Raw genomic sequence first — 17,917 nt, 5'->3', positions numbered from 1 at the left:
TTGCAACTTATTCTCCAAAATTAAGAACTGTGGGTCTTTTCACACACCACTCAACGACACCCTGCATGTTTTGTCCCTGTGGTATTTTCTTTTTTTTGTTCTGAGCACAAAAGAATCATTTTAATAACCTGAACAGAAGGAGGCAAAAAAATTTTTGATTCAAAGCCACCTTTATTAAAAACTGCTTCAGGAAACAGCAGGTTGTAATGTAGGAAGTTCAGTGAAAGAGAGGGGAAGACGGAAGATCTGAGTGTAAAGTTTGTTCTTTTTTCTCTCTTTAGAAAAATACTACTTTATTTAAAGATTTTCCTTTGGCATACAGGCTTTTCAGTAAGGCTGAGACTGCAAACTATTGTCAGTCTAAACTGCTCTTCAGTCAGTCAGGCCATGGACTAACTTGAAAGTAAAACCATAAAATTCTTTATTTTCTCACAGAGTTCTAATTAAAACTATTTCTCTTTCCTTTAAACTTGTGAAACCGGGACCCAGACCTGTAACATTTTCCCCCCAGTTTGGTTTTGTTCTAGTTCATGTTTGTCTTGCATGGAAGTTGTGTTTTACCCCTGCCAAGGGGGCGCACCCAGAATCAGAGTCACACACAGCCCTGTTTTGCACAATGCAGAAATTAATGCTTGTGACAGAGCTGGAGATGAGAGTTGCTGCCTTGCAAAGATGTCACAGGCAAGGACAGCAGTCTCTGGGACTCTGGAGGAAGGGGGGGCTAGGATTTGGGGGTGGTGTTTCACACAGAGTAGAGCTCAACTTGGCAGTGTGTTGAGAAGCATTTTCTGCTGCCAGGATGCCAGCGCCTTCCACAGAGGTCAAATATCACCTACTAAACCACTCATTGCAGGCAGGGACTTGTGGGTCTGGCCAAGTTTTGGTTAAATCTGGGAGCTCAGGGAGGGAGAGAGGTACAGACTCATCTTAGCAAAGACAAGAAGCCATTAAGTGTACTCCAAATTACACCTTTGCAGTTTCCATAAAGTTTTTCTGTTCTAACACAAATGACAAGACACCATGTATTTTGTAACAGAGGATGAAAGTCTCTGGCAGAAGATATTTTGTCTTGAGCATCTGTTAAGCAAGAGTTTTTCAATTATCAGCAACAATGGAAAGATGACTAATCTTCATGAACATTTCTGAGAAAAAAGATCTTGTACTCCACATGACTTAGTGAATATAAAGCTTGTTAATTTTAAAGAAGAAGAACACACATACACACCCCCACACACACCAGCTGCTGTATTTTGAAGGATTTGCCTTCTTCTTTTGAAGGAAATTAATATGTAAGTTAACTATTTATTTGTAAAGTATTATGACACTCAATCAGCAGAGATTGCAGTAATTTGCAGAGAGAAGACTGCTGAGATTTCAGTCAAAACCTAGAAAGTTTTAATCTTGATATAAAAAATTATTTAGCTTTAACTTCGGAACAGCTCTTTGTTTTTCAGAGAAGCTTTTGTGGTAATTCTTTGTCACTTAGTCCCCTCTTAGCAGGCCAAGTTCAGCAAAACTCATGAAAACAGCACAAAATGGGTATGGCAAAACATTGCTTTCTTTTATATTATGGCGATTACAGTAGATAATAAGATAATAAGAAGCTTAAAATTAGAGTATGCCATACGCTTTCTAAGTGCTTCATTCTGGCCAAAATGGCTTAAAATGGCCATGTCACAAAGGAAGAGTAAGACCCCAAAGGAAACCTTACAGATTTAAAATTTAAAATTTATGTGTGTGTGTTTATATACACATATATATATGTGTATGTATATATGTATGTATATATATATATCTATATCTCTTTGTGTATATATACATGTGTAAAGTAAACATATTTTAATCCTTAGTGCTGGCTTTCTTCCATTCAGCAGCAAAACAATGCTTAGGAAAAGCATATTAAAAATAGTGTCTCTCTATTGTCTCCAAATGGTAATGTCCTTGGTAAATATAGGTATGAACAAACCAGTATAGCTTTGTAACCATTAATCTTTATTGGATAAATGTACGTTTTACAAAGTAAGCTTAACAAAATAACGTGGTCTCAGGTTTTGAAAACCTATGTGGTGCAGACCTGACCCAAGTTCAAAAAGAAATAATAAAAACTCATCAGACAACAGTTTCATTAAAGCTAATATTTTCAGTGGTTGATGCAAAAAACTGAAAAATCACATCATAATCATCAAGTATCAACATGCATTTTTTTTCGTAAGATGTGGTTACATACGCTAGGAATGTGTAGAAAGACATACAAATTCATAGGGCAGATTTTGATTCATTTGTTCTATTGTTGTGCTACTGATACCTGTATTCAGTATAAAATAATTTCAAATAAATATTTTCCTAGCCTCACCTTCTTTTCATACATTAATGGCAGGTAATATTTGATTAAAATATAATGTCTGTAAAAAGGAATTCATATTTCATTAGCTTTTATGTGGAGAGCCAGAACAAAGTTACATTCAAACTTCAGTATTGATTTTGGTGCTTATTCAACTGAAAATAGCAAGACAGAATTTCAGGTGCCCGAATTTTGAAAAGCCAGTGACATGAATGCTGAAGAGTGGCCCAGTGTATTGGGACCAGAACTACTAAGCCAGCTAACATTTGCTTTCACCGGTTTAAATACTGAACTGGCTTAGCTGCTGCTTTGCAATGGCTTTTCCTGAAATACTGATTCTTGGAAGGCTGCTTGGAAAACTGTTTCAACAACTTCACTGTTAAGTAAATACACAGTATTATAAGGTACATCCTTCTGAAGGAGCTCCAAACACCACAAAGTCTCTGTGTCTCTGTGCGGTTGGTGTATCCTGATTTCTCTAGCGTATATGCCTTTGCTTTGATACCCAGCATTGGGTTACATCAGGTTTTAAAAATTCTAAGGCTAGGGGGAAACATTACAGTTCCCCTGCCTGATCCCCTTCACACTGCAAACTAAATTACCTTAGCTTCAAGCTGCTACTAAGGCAAGAACTACTGACACTCTTCTAAGAGAGAGAGACTAAGCATAAATATGTGCTAAAAATCTGTGGAAAATTACACCAGATACATCTTCAGAGGTTTGAAATGGGAATGCAATAAACCTGAATCCTTGACATCTATATTTTCACATTTTTTCTTCGATTTGAGCTCATTCAAATCCAGTACAAACTTCTTCCTTTAGATCTGGTCTCACCTGAGCCTGCTTGTTATACATTCAGGCCTGTTTCCATGATGCAAACTTAAAATGAACATGTAAGAAGAACTGAATAAGTGATGCAAAAATTTTGCATCAGTTGTTCAGTTCCTGACATATATTTAACTAAAGTATATTTAGAGATTAAATTTACTTTATGTAAACTGCTCTTTAAATTCTTTAAACTCATTTTCCTTTATTTTTCATTCAATTTTGGGGAAGAGAACAATAGCAACATTTAATGATTAAGTAGGTGCAACCCAGATGACAATACATACTCTGTGAATCTGTGTCAGCTACCCAATGTATTCATCTCTGATACACAAGTAGCAGCACATTGCATCAAAACAAGACTTCTTGATCCTCCAATGTTATAATGTTATTTCACGGTCCAGTGAAACATACCAGTTCCAAAAAAGATGTTTCTTCAGATAAACATCTATTGGGTTGTTTCCTCTTTTTACTTAGTTTCAAAAAGAAGAAACCCAGCAAAGGTGGAGAAACGTTGATGGTCCCCATGGAGAGCTCCATTTCCCATTCGTAGCCAAACTTCATCTCCCTTGGCGAGTTTTAGGACTGCACTGTTTCCTGAAGTATCTGCTTTCCCTTTGGATTCATAGCTATAGATGAATATTTTAACAAGTCAGCCTTTTGTTTCTCAACAATGACCAAAAAACAACTTTAAAAAAAACATTCCAAGAAGTACATTGTTATCCTGAGCAAAACTTTCTTGAAAGACTTGCCAACATTTTTTCAGCTTTATAAGGAAATTTTGGCAACTTTCTGCATTTGATCTCCTGATCAAATTTCGCACCTTAACTTACTGCATTATTTCATTCCTTTTTGAAGTTCTGGAATTGTAACTTTTATTTTTTTTTTCCAGGACACAGGAACAAATTGAAAAAATGAAATGCTACTCATTGATCACAATACTCCAGATTTTCTGTGATGCTTTTCTTCCCTTGAATTCATCCCAGCTAAATTTAAATGCCTCCAGGCCAGGAGGCTGATCTGAGCTGAGCCCCCGTGCTCCCAGCACAGGCAGGGAGCAGAGACAGGCAGCTCACTCCATACTGAGCCTTTCATTGGAACATGGGTACATTCAACATGGGGCTAACCTCCTGGCTTTGCCTGAGGGTTGGTCCCCTTTCTTCTACCTCTGGCCTTTTTGGACATCAGTGCTTCAGGGGGAATAGAAACGAAACACTTTTTCTTTTGCAGAAAAGATCTATTGGGGATGAAGCAGCCTGTGGTGGTGTGCTAATGATAAAAAGGACAGTAAATGTCACTCATCCTTACACTCAGCAAATGTTACTCATCCTTACTACTGCAACTTAAACACTTTCCAACTTTAAAGTAAATTTCTCTGTCCTCATGTTAACAAGACTGTAACTAGTCACTGAACACTTTATTATTTCCATTCTCTGACAAGCAAAATGAAGATAAAGGTATATTTAACAGAATGACAGCATGATACCACTGAACTCCAGCCCTGACTTGCAGTGCTAAATCCTTTCCCTTGAGTTTGAGGAAATGGTGATCAAGGCTAAATTTTAGGTCCAGCATCTATGATGTGTATAGTCCAAATATGCAAGCTGAGGATGGCAAAATAAAATAGTTTTTCTTGTTGGTTATTTTACCCTAGAGAATTTCTTCAAAATAATCAACAATTTTATGTTTCTTGAAATATGAGCAAGCTACCCTATCCATACAAATGTTTTTTGCATTAAGATGGCCTGGTCCTTACCTGTATAAGCTGAACACTGTATTACCATTATGCATCAAGTACACGTACACTTCCTCCACATCTTCATGTTTCATCATATTGAAAGTAAAGAAATACACACCTGAAAAGGTTATAAAATACAACTTGTTTGCTTCATAGAAAGAAGAAATCATGCTGCAGATTTGTGCTTCTTGCTTAGAAAACAACAGCTGTGGATGAAACTGCCTTCCAGTTGTCTGCAGATATTTTCCTTCTGCTTATAGTGTTCCAAAATCTGATTAATTCTAATTCTGCGTATGGCAGGGGTTGTTCTTCCTGCATCACAGCTGTGTAAGAGGGGGGATTGATGCAGCTGAAAAATAACCCATGAATAACTGTAATGCCTCATTTCCAGCCACACATCTGTTGCAGGTCAGCTCACAGCTGAACTGGCTTGGGGTAAGATGGGGATGAAGAGAATGACAGGAGGGAGGAGGTGGAGGAGACAACTGTGAAGCTGCTGCTGCTTGCTACATCAAGGCCATGGTTCTGTCATCACAGTGGCTGAAAGGCTAAGAGCCACAGCAAAGCAGACAGTCCAGCTCCCTCCCCAGCCCAGGCCATTCCTCTTCCTCCTGTCTTGGTGTCAACTAATCTCACTGGCTGGCAAGACCTCTCTTGGCTTGCTCAGTTTTCAATTCATTTTTCTGGAAAGTAGGTAGCAAGAGCTATGCAGAGCGAGTGCAAAGGCAGTTAAATAGTGCCTCGTCCTTATTGACTACACTTCTCCCTATAGCTCCAATAATTGCATTACTTTGTTTTGCAAATGCTCACCATTCACTGGAGCACCAAATCTCCCAGTCATGACATCAAAAAAATTCCCAACATTGGTTTCAACGCTACTGAAGATAATCCCACTGTTCTGGTTGCTGAAGTGAGTAGCCATTGAAGCCATGAACGCAACCTGCAAAAATCCAGTTCTTATTCAGGCAGTTGTTCACAGAAAGCACATGTGTAGAGCAATCAGGTACAGATTTTTTCTTGTATTTGCAGTCTGTTTATTTTCCTGACAGAGATGTTCTTCTAGGGCTTGCTCCAAGGCCAATAAACTTCAGTTAACAAAACTCCCATTGAATGAAACTGGAAGACTAGGGTTCTCATATTCAATTGGACTATTCATGACTGTAACATAAATGTATGGTAAGTGTTTGCAGTTCAGAACCTTAATTTCAGATTTTATTTACTTTTAAGTCTCCCTAGAATGATGCAACAGCAACATAGTATTGAATGGATGGTATTTCTGAGAAAAGGGTTTTATATAGTCTTTGTGTATTCCCCAATGCATTTAAACTGGATATTGCTTTTAACTGCATATGTGAAAATAAACAATGCTTGGTAAAATCCATGCAGATTAGTGTTTCTTGCTTAGAATATATGAAGCACTTTTATTAGAGGTCCTTTGGAAGTGCAGCACCTGGGACTCAATATTCAATGCTTTTTCTATCTTGTCAGTTGCTCTCAGTCTTGAAAACAGAGGCTAGTGGAGACCAGGAGGGGAAAATAAGAAAATTAAAACTGTGCTTCAACTTCATGCTTCACTTCTTGCCATGGAAATGTTTCATAGGATGCAGTGCAAAACATCCCACACCAGACAATTTAAATTACCCTTAGCAAAATACCAGGGAATGACCCTGCTAGCTGGCCTGGTCAGGGAAAGGAGTGACCTTTTCTGTAAGTCTATCATTCCCCCTCATCCATTATGTGAGTAAATGAGACAGCATCAGAATTGCTGCACCTCATTGCCAGAAGGTTACATAGAGACTTGGCTTTTCATTTCTATCTCAGCTTCTTAAATGACAAGTTCAATTGCAGCTGTTACTGGCCATCACAAAAATTACATTTTTTCTGAGATTCCAGCTATGCTGGTATTTTAAAAATATTAAAAAACAGCCCAAACTCCTTTTGATTTCAGATCCAAACCAGAACAAAACCAAAACAGACAATCAAATGCAAGTCTGGATCCAACAACGGAAATCGTTAGCCATCTGTTCAGAAATTTAAGGAGTTCCAGATGTGAGCTGAAAGCTTGGGCTGATTTTCCTTACCCCTGCATGGATGCATTTTCTATGACGGCAAATTGTTAAAATCTTGCTTCTCAGCCAGGATCACATCAAAGTTCATCATGTGTTAAAGGAAAGCAGCTGTAGTGGCAGATTGATGGAATTTATTGCTTTTGTCTAGATTCCATTTCACAGTCTCTTTGACCCTGAGCTACTTTCTGTGGGCTGATCAGAACAGCAGAAAAACATGTCTCTTCTCCTTAGGTCTCATTATGAAGTAGCAGGTCAACATGGATACACAAAGTTTTTAAAATAATCTTGTACTTAGAACAGTATTGCATTCAAAAGTGTTTTCTCCTATACCACCAATTACTTGAAAATTTTTAAGTATGTTGGTAAGAAATAATATGCTATACTGTAAACATTTTAAAGCATATCTGTTAAAAGAAGTAGAAATAGTTGGAAATAGGTATTACAATATGTGCTTTTGTTGCTCATCCTCTTTCATCATTAATTATATTACTACTGTAGTCTTTATGTAAGAAAATAAATAGTGGTAGCTCATTTAAAAATTGTGGAAGGACATATGTTGAATGTAATTAAAGATATGTTTATAAGATATTCAAGTACACTGTGAGTATATATTATATAGATATATAAATGCATATACTATATGTATATGCATATATATGAATATATGTATCTGTGTGTATGTGTGTGTATATATCTATATATATATGTGTGTGTGTATTTATATTTATATATTTATATATATATAGATATATACACACACGAGCTCTCTACCAGATTCCTGGGATTTGAAGAAGCTTTAATACAAAAGCTGTGAGATTGTGCCAATATAAGAGTTGAGCTCAGCAGCTCAGGCTTGAGCCCATATTTAAATGCTCATCTGGCTTTTGAGTTACTCATTCACAGGCAGAAACTACGTGGCCCCAAACATATTTAAAGCATCTAGACATATAACTATACAGATAACTACTGAGGGGTATTTTTTGAAACTGCAGGACTATTACTGCACTCAAAAATTTTGAGCCCATACTTTGAGGAGCTGGATACATGTACTTCTGAGAATCTCACAAAGCCTGGCTGCCCTGAGAAACATGACTCCTTTACTTTTCGTATGCTCTGGGAAGTGCAATTATTTATGTGATACAGCTTGGTAAGAAAACGATAGTCCCTGCTATTCTCCTTCAATAACCCAGATTCTGGCTTTTTGCCCTCAAAGGGAAACATATATGATTCTTCCTGCCTCTTACTCAGCTGGATTCTGAGTAAAGCTTTTCTTTTCAAGAAAGATCTGGCAGAGCACATTTTTCAGTAAGGACAAAGGCTGTATATGCCTGTTACAGTATTCATTTACAACGAGATTTGCTTCTTAAGTATCTTACAGCAATAAGATGCTATTTTTTCAGTGAAGAAAAACATAAACTGATATTTGCTGTAGCTAATATGACCCAGAGATGTTGTACCTGTAGCTCTGGGGGAATCCCAGGGTAACCCTTCTCGCCTTTGGGTCCATGATGGCCACGCTCTCCTCTTGGTCCCATATCTCCTTTGTCTCCTTTCTCACCTTTGGCTCCTTCCTGGCCAGTTGCTCCATTATTTCCATTGTTTCCATGATTTCCTGAAGGGAAACAAGGTTTTCTGTTTTATTTAAATAATTTATTGTATTTTAACAGATAAGTGTGACAGGGTCCTCTTCCACCAGCTTGCCGCATGGGTACTCTCCAGTGCCATAAACCCCAAGCTGAGCTGTAATGGGTAAGAAACTGCTGTTTGGTCAGGTTGATGGTTTTGGTGAGCAAGTTTCCAAAAGGACATAGATCTTGGGAGTTAACCCTCATGTTGCCTTGGTTTTGCTGTATAAAATGGTGGTGTTTCAAGTCATTGCTTTGTTGGGGAGATGTGCAAGAAGACCTCAGCAGACAGAAAGCTCAAGAAAAGCACAAGCCACTTTCTATTGACAGGTACTAGGTAGCTTGCAGAAGTGCTCTTGCTTTTGTATAGAAGTAGTCTTTGCTTTAGTGTAAAAAAACCAATTTCCTGGTAAATTAAGTCAATCATGAAAGGGTAAGATAATTTTGAATAAGATTTTGCTATCTTTGAAACACATCCACACAAATGATGAATGGCTGTAGCATTAAGGTTGCTAAAATCTGTGCTAAAAACAGGACAGTGTGCATTCACAGGGTGCTGGTTAGGGGTCGTTTGATTGCATATTCCTAGATTAAATGAGAGACAAAAATTTTATAATTAGCTTTTTTGAGATGGCTTACTATGAGTAAATGAGTAAAAAGACTCATTACAAAACATACTCATGCATTTGCAGTATTACTTACTTCCTGGTGTTTACTGACTAAATTACTGAGCAAATGGCTATGCAGCTGACAGGATTTTAAAGCTGGCTAGAATCACTGAGCAATTACTATGCCTCCTGCAGCAAAAGGCTGATCTTTGAGCTCAGGGGATTAATTAAAGTCATCATTGTTCTAATTCTACCTGAATTGAAATTTGGTTATTTGCCACTCTTCTTATTCTTTGATCATTCTCTCTGGTTACAAATTTACAAGAAGAATAATGTTGTTTGAGATCAAATCTGATGATGAAATGATTCTTCAGAGTTTTTCTATTAAGGAAAAAAAAAGACTTCAAATAGGGAAGCCAAATGGTGGAAGAAATTATGCCCATTTTTATTTGGCTAGAGGAATCTGCAGCTCTTAAAAATAACAAGAATGATCCTTTATATGCAGCCAGAACTGCTCTACCAGTTCAGAACAGAAGCTTGCAAGCAACATTTGATTCAATCAAGGGGAAAAACAACTGCTGCTGTTCCCCTTACAGGCACAACAACATGAAATCCAGCAAATGAAGGAGACAGAAATCCCAGGGTGCAGAAGGCTGCTGCCAGACATACATTTGTGGTATCCTACAGTGACAGAAGTGGGACTAAGACACAAGGGAAGGGCAAAGCTGTGACTCTGCCACTCCCCAGTATGTCCACTGCAGCCTTTAAAATGTGGGTCTAGTATAACATTGTATCCTGCTACTAAGAATCCAACAATTTATTAATAAGTAATGGATCACTGAATTGCATTTTTATTGTGATAACAGAAGATGTAAGCTTTTGAAGAAGAGACAAGTCTTTCTTTCAGTGACCTGTTCATTTATGTTGTACCTCTATTTTAGGAATGGTGATTTGCAAATCCCTGAGGGTAGCTGCTGTAACAAATTTACACCAGCATGCGACCAACACTTTCCCTTCTCTAGGCTCTTCTATTTCCATATCATATCAACTATCAGATCAAAGTATATACTTTTCTTGTGTATGCTGTTCTTCTCTGCACATTTTTGATGTTTTAAAAAAAAAAGGATTTTTTTATTATGAAAGACAAGATGAAAGAAGGAAGTGAAGGAATTTCAGTGAGAGAACAGAAGCATCTGTGTTTCTGTAAAATATTGGCTAGCAGTATGCTCGACGAAGAAAAGCCCTTGAATACAGTACACAGTAACACAGCTGGATATACAAAGGTGATCACAATAATCAGCTCCAGGGAACAAGTTCTTCCAAGTTTATTGGGAACTTCATGCTGTTTTAAGAGACCAATTTTCCCTAGAGATGTAGTTTCATTACTTTCAATATGAATTTGTGAAAGCAGAATTTTAATAACAAATAGGTTTTCAATGGAAAATACCTTAGAATATAACTGAAAATATCTGTCTCCTCTGAAATTATAGAAAAACTTGTTCCTGAATCTGTCCCCAAATACTGGTGTTTGGACCACTCTCTGATATTTCATAGAATAACCTGTAATTTATGGCCTGCAAGTAGACTGATCAAAAAGTGAATTAAACTTCATCTTTACCTGGCATCCCAGGGGGCCCAGGAGGTCCTGGGGGCCCTTGGTAGAGTCGAACTCCAAAGTCACCTCGGCAGCAGGAACTGCAGTCTGGATTCTGCGGTCCAGGCTGGGGGGGCTAAGTGCACAAAAATAAGCTTTAAGTAGCTCATTCATGGAGGACATCAATCTTATGCATGTTGGTTACAGGGTCTTCATTATATATTTCTGTTTATATACTTGGTAAGTTTTCAAAACAGTTCTTATCTGGTGTGAAATTCTCACATAGTTAGGTTGTCCCTGAAGATGTTTTTTTTGGAAGATTTAAAGGAATTGCTCTTGAAGCATTCAAGAACCTATATGAATATTAAAGAAAAATTGGAGGTTTTGAAAATAAATTAATACCAAGTAATGAAATTCAGATGAATATTTCAATTAGATTCACATCCTGATCCCACATTTCAACTGACCTTTGATGACAAACATACCTGTGTACAAATGGTAGGACACAAGGGACTTGATTTGACCTTCAGCAATGAACTATCCTCCATTAAACATAAATAAAACTGTGTTGGACCACCCAAAGAAGATATTAAAAAAATATCTGTGCAGTATATTCCTCTTCATGATCCCAGACCAGATTTACATGCTACTAAAGTTGGGGGACCTTAAAAAAGTGCCATGACACAAGACAAAAATTTGAATTTACAATACCACAAGGTGTATGGGGCTTTTGATCATTTGTAGTGGTGAATGTGTAACTATGAAAACCAATGTGCTAATTAATTATTATTTAATTATTATTTATATTTATAGCAGCATAAATAAAATAATGAGTTTATTATGTACAGCTCAGCTACTATAGCAATCAGTTTAATAATGACTTAGTTTAAGTGGTTTTCTTTTTCATAATATTGTGTTTATACTAATGGAGACTCATTCAATTCTGACTAAATTTCATTACTTAGTAATCATAGATCTTCCAGTATGTCAGATAAGACCACGGTCCAGCGTTGGATTTTATTCCTCTACCCCCTCATTTGTTCCCTCTTTGTTTCTTTTCCCTTACACTTCTCTCCTGAGATGCATCCTGAGATGCAAAACTGCAGTTCTTAAAATTTGGAGAGGGATAGTTACACCAATCAAATTACTACTGTTTTTTCTTTTTAATTATTCTGCTATTTGCCTTCCTTCCCCTTCTTTTCCCTAATCTTTACCATTGCCAAATTACTTGCCCAATGCAGACTTATGGGGTTAGTAGCAGAAAATGAGCCTCTGGCACGATGGGAGCTGTCAAATGAACACACAGATGTGCTGTTTTCCTGCCCTTGGTCTCATCAGTGATGTCATCTGAAACTTTCCCTGTGTTTTGGACAATACCAAGTATACCCCCAGAATTCATTGATTTCAGGAGGCTTAGGAACTTACAGATATAAAAAATCCATTTCATGCCACTGCCAAAATGCTGCAACTCCTCCAACAAGACAGACGCAGGCCCTGTCCAGCTGGAACCAGTGATGGTGGTTACCATGGGAATAAAGAATGACTTGACAGCTAAACAAATATCTTTCACTTTCAAAGAGTTATGGAAAAGTTAAAACTTGCCAATGGGCACAAGGGCTTCATATTTATGGAGTTTTGTCAAAGTGATGCTTTTTAGATTAATTCTGGACAAGGTCTGTACTTAATGAGAAAAATTCTGCCTGTTGAACTGTCTCTTCCTGGAGAACCTGTTTGTATTTTTCTGGCTGTTTTGTCTCTTCCAGTTGTTAGGCAGGACATAACTGACAATCACCCAATACACTTTTTATAATTTTCCTAGTATGAGAGAAGGAGTAGCTGTGCTTTCAGCTCATTTTCAGTCCTTGAAAGGGAACCAAGTACAAGAGGACTGGAATTGTGCGAGCATTTTGCACCCCCTAAAAGGATAATGTTGTTTTTTGCATTAAGATTAAAGTCTCCAGCTTTTTTTAGATAATAGTGCTTCATATTCATGTTAAATAGGAAGGTGAACTATACACACCTGCCAAGAGCAAACAAGTCATATCAGTCTGAAAATAACCAAAGACTTAGAACAGTGTATTGTAACTGAGGGAAGATATGAATCCAGCAAAGTGGACTGCATGTGAGACTCTCTGTGCAGATGCAATTTGTCTTTTTCAGACAATGCATTGAAATGTTGAACAACTTTTTTAGAGAGACAGCTATTTTAAAATAAAATAGATACAAGCCATCATCATAACCAAGTGCTATTCGGCATTACCTCAAAAAAAGCTCATCAGGTTCTTAGTGTGAAATAAGGCAAGTCCTGCCAGTCTGGTTGTATGCAACAGTTCCACTGATTTCAAAATGGCTTTTTATGCAAGTCATAAAGTAATTAGTTTATTACCTTTACTGATTCTTTCACTAGGAGAAAAAAATATTCATGGTCAGCTGCTAAGGACAATGAATATTTAGGATTTTCTTTCAATCTTTGAAAGCAGAGAACTTCCTGAAGAGTACATTTAAAGGAAAAATGTGTTCCTAAAGTAAAATTGCACTCAAACGTGACATAGAGATTAGCTGCAATCTGCTTGCCAAAGGCATCTTTTGCAGCCATTTGTGCATAAATTTTGTCAGTGAATCTTTGGCTTTGCTGCCAGAACATTAATATGATTTAGGAGCGTGTGAAATGCATCTGCCACATTGATTTCCTAACACTGATAGTAAACTGGAACTATTTCTGAGCTATTTGCTGAATTTCCCATGATTCAGTATGTAGGAGAATGATCTAGGCAACAGATGATCTATAAAATTCCCCTAATTTAAAGCTGTGAACGAGTCATAATTGGAGACCCAGCCATTTTTGACTTCCTGGTTAATTTTATGAGTTTCTGTTTTATTGTCTAAAACAATGCAGAAGACAAGTAATTACCTCCACCATTTTTGGCTTCTGTTCTGAATGAAAAGTAGTCTGTCTCTGTGGCCACTAAGGCCCTCCATGCCTCTTCTCCAAGCAAAGAAACAAACAAAAGTTGCCAAAATTAGGGGTAAAACACTGTTTAGCAAGCAATGTTTAAAGATTTTCAAAGAGCAGCCTGAAATGGAAAAATAGTCTGTTGTCACTCTCTTTAGTCACCAAGAGCTCTTGTTCTTGAGAAATGCATGTTATATTTTACATGAGTTAACAGCTGTGTGCATACTGGCCTTGCACCCAGTGCAGCAAAGACAATGGTAAAGGCAAATACTATCATCTCTTTTCCACAATAGGGAATGGGACCTTTAAAACTTCAGCAAGAGGGTGAAATTCCCCAGCCTAAATTCTCTTTAGCTGGGTAGAGCTGTTCCATCTAAAACAACCATGAAAGCAGGAACATAGGAATTGAATAGTTTCCATATAACTCAAGGGAAAGAGAGAGATTTGACATGAATTAAAAATGTCGGCACCACCTTTGTTCTTCCCTCTGCCTAGAAATTCCTGGAGTCTGGAAGTGGAAAACATGTATTGCGTAAGCTACTGTGTGATTGATTATCCCTGTCATGCATCTGCTAGTGCTCCATTTAATTTCAGTAAGCCAAAAATTGCATCATTTCCCCAGAAGAGATTGCTTCTTGGAGATGGGTTGGCAGGTAAATCACTGCCATCAGCTGTACTCAGACTTGCTGGGCTCGTTTTTATTGTCACAACCAGTTCCCCCAGCAGGCAGTTCCAGACAAGTTGCTTTAAACTTTCAGGTGAGAGACGCATGCAGCCTGAACACAGTGACACTTCCTGTGAGGGAGAGCTTGAGCCCTAAAAAGTTGTGGTTTTTTCATTATCCTGCATTATCTGAAATTGTGTAGTGTTCAAGGAGAATCTTTTGTATGTGGTCTGCAGCACACAGCTGCAGAATTCTCCCTGCAGTAAAGAGGTCTGCACACACTGGCTGGCACTTTAGGCTCTACATACCTTATGTTTTACACTGCTTATATCTGCAAGCACAGTTTAACATGCCTACAATTAAAAATCTCTTTCACTGGATGCACTGGAGAAACATTTAACTGCTGCCCAAGAAATACAAAATGCAAAGCACTGTAAAGTTTTAATACAGGGAATACAGTGGTGTCTTAAACCCATTCCCGTATGCATTTTAGTTATTCAAGCCCAGGACAGGATTAAAATCAAACCTCTTCTCTGCTTATCATAACATAGGTTATTATTCAACACTTATCCACGTGTACTTGATTTTGGCAATTCAAAATATAATATTTTGATCTGAAAAAATTTCTAAACCCCAGATGGTAAAAGGTAAACTATACAGGACTCAAATATTTGTATCAGCTATAGAAAAAAGTAGTCATGTTCTTGCTGTTACTAAAACACATCAATCAAAAAAAAACCCTTCATTTGAGAGGAGTTTTATTTTGCCTAGTGCTAGAAAAAGCTTCATCTTCTGCCCTTCAGATCTTTTTCTTTCAAATTTGGACTGCAATATTTTGTGTATAACCAAGTTATGCCATTTTACCTGTGTTACAAACTAATGACTGTAGTATGTAAAGTGCCAGGAAAGGCATAAAAAGATTCTCAGTTTAAAATGTAGATACTGCAGATGATTTAGAGTTTCATTGCAAGCCTTTTTTCTTCTTCAACTCTCCACTGCTTTATATTATTAAATCTACTCATTACATTACTATCTGGGGTTTTTTTCAAGCTACTCCTTAGAATAACATTTTTGAACGTTCAGAATTTCATTGTTTGTCTCAAGCTCAAGAAATATACTTTATATACATCATTTTAAAGTAAAATTATTCTGTGATGATTGAATCTCTCCAAATACCTCTAGAAATGCTGTCATTTTCCTTCACATCCAAATGAGTTAGCAATATTTAAACTTTGATACAGTAAATAATTAATACCTTGGGATAATTAAGAGACTGCATTTCAGAATATATGATTTCACAAGTTCACAGTTTCAAAAGAAATAAGTACTGCTACCTGTGTCCCCAACCACTGCTGGTTCTACCAGCTCATTAAAAGATCCTATAAATTAGCCCAGCAGGATACAGACCAATACACAACTTTAATAAAAATTATTTCATAAATATATCACTAATAATGTTAGCAAAAAAAAAATAAAATATCTCATTAGCTTTAAATATATCTTTAGAAGATTAATTCAGAGTACCTGGACTCTATCTGAGGTAGTCAGTTCTACATCATCTACCTCTGGTCTCAGGACTTTATGGTCTGTAGATGTGCTATTATCAACAGTCCACTCTATTAGTTGATTCCGCTGTTTCAATATTTCCCTGCTTCTGGAACCTTTGTGACCAGTCTGGTGGTGACTTTGCAATATTTTGGCCACTGGTTTATAAGATCTTCTGCTCACCTCCATGTATTCATCTTGACACAGGCAAAATGGAAGAAAAAATAAAGCCAGTAGATGCCAACTGATGAAATCCTTCTCTGCCATGTTAATCAAAATAAATTTTCAGGAGTCCAGCAAATGCCTTGCAGGAGGAGAACCTCTTTGCTGCACCAGACGTTATGTGGTCCTTTCAGCTTTTCCACTAGTAAGCCTGGCACTGAGACCAGTACCAGGTTTTATACGCTTGCATGCAATAAATAAAACTAAAAATGCCGAAGTGACAGGATCCTTCATCCAAAATCAGTCATGCTCCTTTAAACAAACCAGGCATTATTCACCACTTCACCACCACAAGGAAAATTGATTTGTATGCTGGAAATGACCACAGCATTTAATGGGCTCCTGTGGTTCCTATTTGGGGGCATTAAAAAATGTAGCACCTTTCCTTTGGCATGTTTTTGTTTAAGTGTGAAAAAATGTGTTGGAAATGGGGAACATGTGGCTAATGGCTTACGCTCCTTGATTAGACATGGAAAGGCTGTGAATTCGCACTCTTAAATGTCTTTTGGACACAGTCACCTTTCTTATTTGCCAGGAAATTCACACACACAACTGCGTCAGCCCAGGCTGAAAAATCCTTCCAAAAGCAATTAGGAAACAAAAGCACAAGAGGAGCTTTTGCATATGAACCTGACCCAATGGCTGTTTCTGACTATGCTTTTCATTCACTAGGAGAAAAATATTGAATTTCTGTCAGTTGGCCAACAGTGGAAGGAGACCGGGGAAGTAGCTTTAAAAAACTGGATTGAATTCAGATTCACAGAGCCCCATTTCTCAGCATTAGTTCAACATACCTGGCCAAGCAATATTTTCTCCCTTGAGTTCCTAATGTTTTCCTAAATGTAATTGCCAAACCAAGTTTTATGTTTTCACTGCTAAGTAAATATAAATTTGCCAGGGGTTTATTCCCAACTAAAAGAATCAAATTATATGTGTATAATAATAATATCCTTATTTTACTTTTTGAACCACCCACTAGTATTCTCTAGAAAGCCATAACTGCAGGATGCAGCTCTGTACACACATCCACAAGCACACCCAGCCTCCCCAAAAGCAAGTCCTGGTCTCTGAGCAAGTCTTCACCAGAACATGGCTGAAGCATTACTGAAGAAGGGGTTAGTCCCAGGAATGATCCCTAGCTCTGCAATGTGGTAAGAAAGTATTTGCATGATAGTGAGAAAGGATTCTCTGTGCCATATTCTGGTTCCTTGTGTGGGAGACCACGGGAGAGAGGCTGGCTGGAGAGGAGTGAGAGGTGTGAGCCCTTGGCAGCTAGGGGCTGTTTGCTGGTGTCACAAGCACAAGGAGTGTCAGTCTTGGCCAGGACCCCACCACTTGCCATGGTCATTTCCTACTCAACAGTGCACAGAGAGGAGGGTGGGCCTGCACCACTTCCCCCAAAGGCAATGCTAGCATGGACACGAGGGGTCTGAGAGAGTGCTGCAGACTACTGGAGGCACCCAAGGGCTGGTCTTCCCTTTTTCTCATTCTCCACCGGCCAAATGTGGCACAGGAGCAGAACCCTCAGCTCCTGTGGGCTCAGTGCTTGCCCCCAAGGACAAACATAACCAAGTTGTCTCAGTGACACTTACTCTCCACTGCCAGGAACAGAGGTGGCTATGGGTTTTCTCATCCCACAGGCTTGCCAGGCGGAGCTTCATCTTCTTGTTTTTGTTGTGTTTATTGCTCCTATGTTAAAGATTAAAGGCAGGAATCTTTAATTGAACCTTAAT

At 37.9% G+C, this 17,917-nt stretch overlaps 1 protein-coding gene across 2 annotated transcripts; it reads right to left on the bottom strand.

Annotated features, from left to right (window-relative positions):
* Nucleotides 1-2,111: 2,111 nt before the first annotated feature.
* On the bottom strand, nucleotides 2,112-16,282 carry C1QTNF3 (C1q and TNF related 3). Of its 2 annotated transcripts, none has more exons than XM_005527984.3 (6): nucleotides 15,942-16,282; nucleotides 10,825-10,936; nucleotides 8,431-8,585; nucleotides 5,715-5,844; nucleotides 4,923-5,022; nucleotides 2,112-3,795 (listed from the first exon to the last, which is right to left on the bottom strand). In XM_005527984.3, exons 1-6 carry the CDS (start codon nucleotides 16,227-16,229, stop codon nucleotides 3,636-3,638), a joined length of 945 nt encoding a protein of 314 aa, XP_005528041.1. In that variant the 5' UTR covers nucleotides 16,230-16,282; the 3' UTR covers nucleotides 2,112-3,635. The 2 variants fall into 2 exon arrangements, with proteins under 2 accessions (XP_005528041.1, XP_005528042.1); XM_005527985.3 differs by having other exon boundaries at nucleotides 16,146-16,282.
* Between the last annotated feature and the right edge of the window lie 1,635 nt (nucleotides 16,283-17,917).

This window comes from Pseudopodoces humilis, chromosome 4 (genome assembly GCF_049639895.1).
Source record: "Pseudopodoces humilis isolate 2021_Gansu_Grassland_sample_001 chromosome 4, ASM4963989v1, whole genome shotgun sequence".
NCBI classification, from domain to species: Eukaryota; Metazoa; Chordata; class Aves; order Passeriformes; family Paridae; genus Pseudopodoces; species Pseudopodoces humilis.
Note: the sequence above shows the minus strand (reverse complement) of the source record. Positions and strands in the feature narration are given on the sequence as shown.

Excerpts from the sequence above, each read along its gene's own strand:
- C1QTNF3 (XM_005527984.3), bottom strand. The coding sequence starts at position 16,229 with ATGGCAGAGAAGGATTTCATCAGTTGGCATCTACTGGCTTTATTTTTT. Across the intron at positions 8,586-10,824 it reads TGGGCCCCCTGGGATGCCAG|GAAATCATGGAAACAATGGA; the intron begins GTAAAGATGAAG and ends GTTTCCCTTCAG. Across the intron at positions 5,023-5,714 it reads ATTTGGTGCTCCAGTGAATG|GTGTGTATTTCTTTACTTTC; the intron begins GTGAGCATTTGC and ends TAACCTTTTCAG.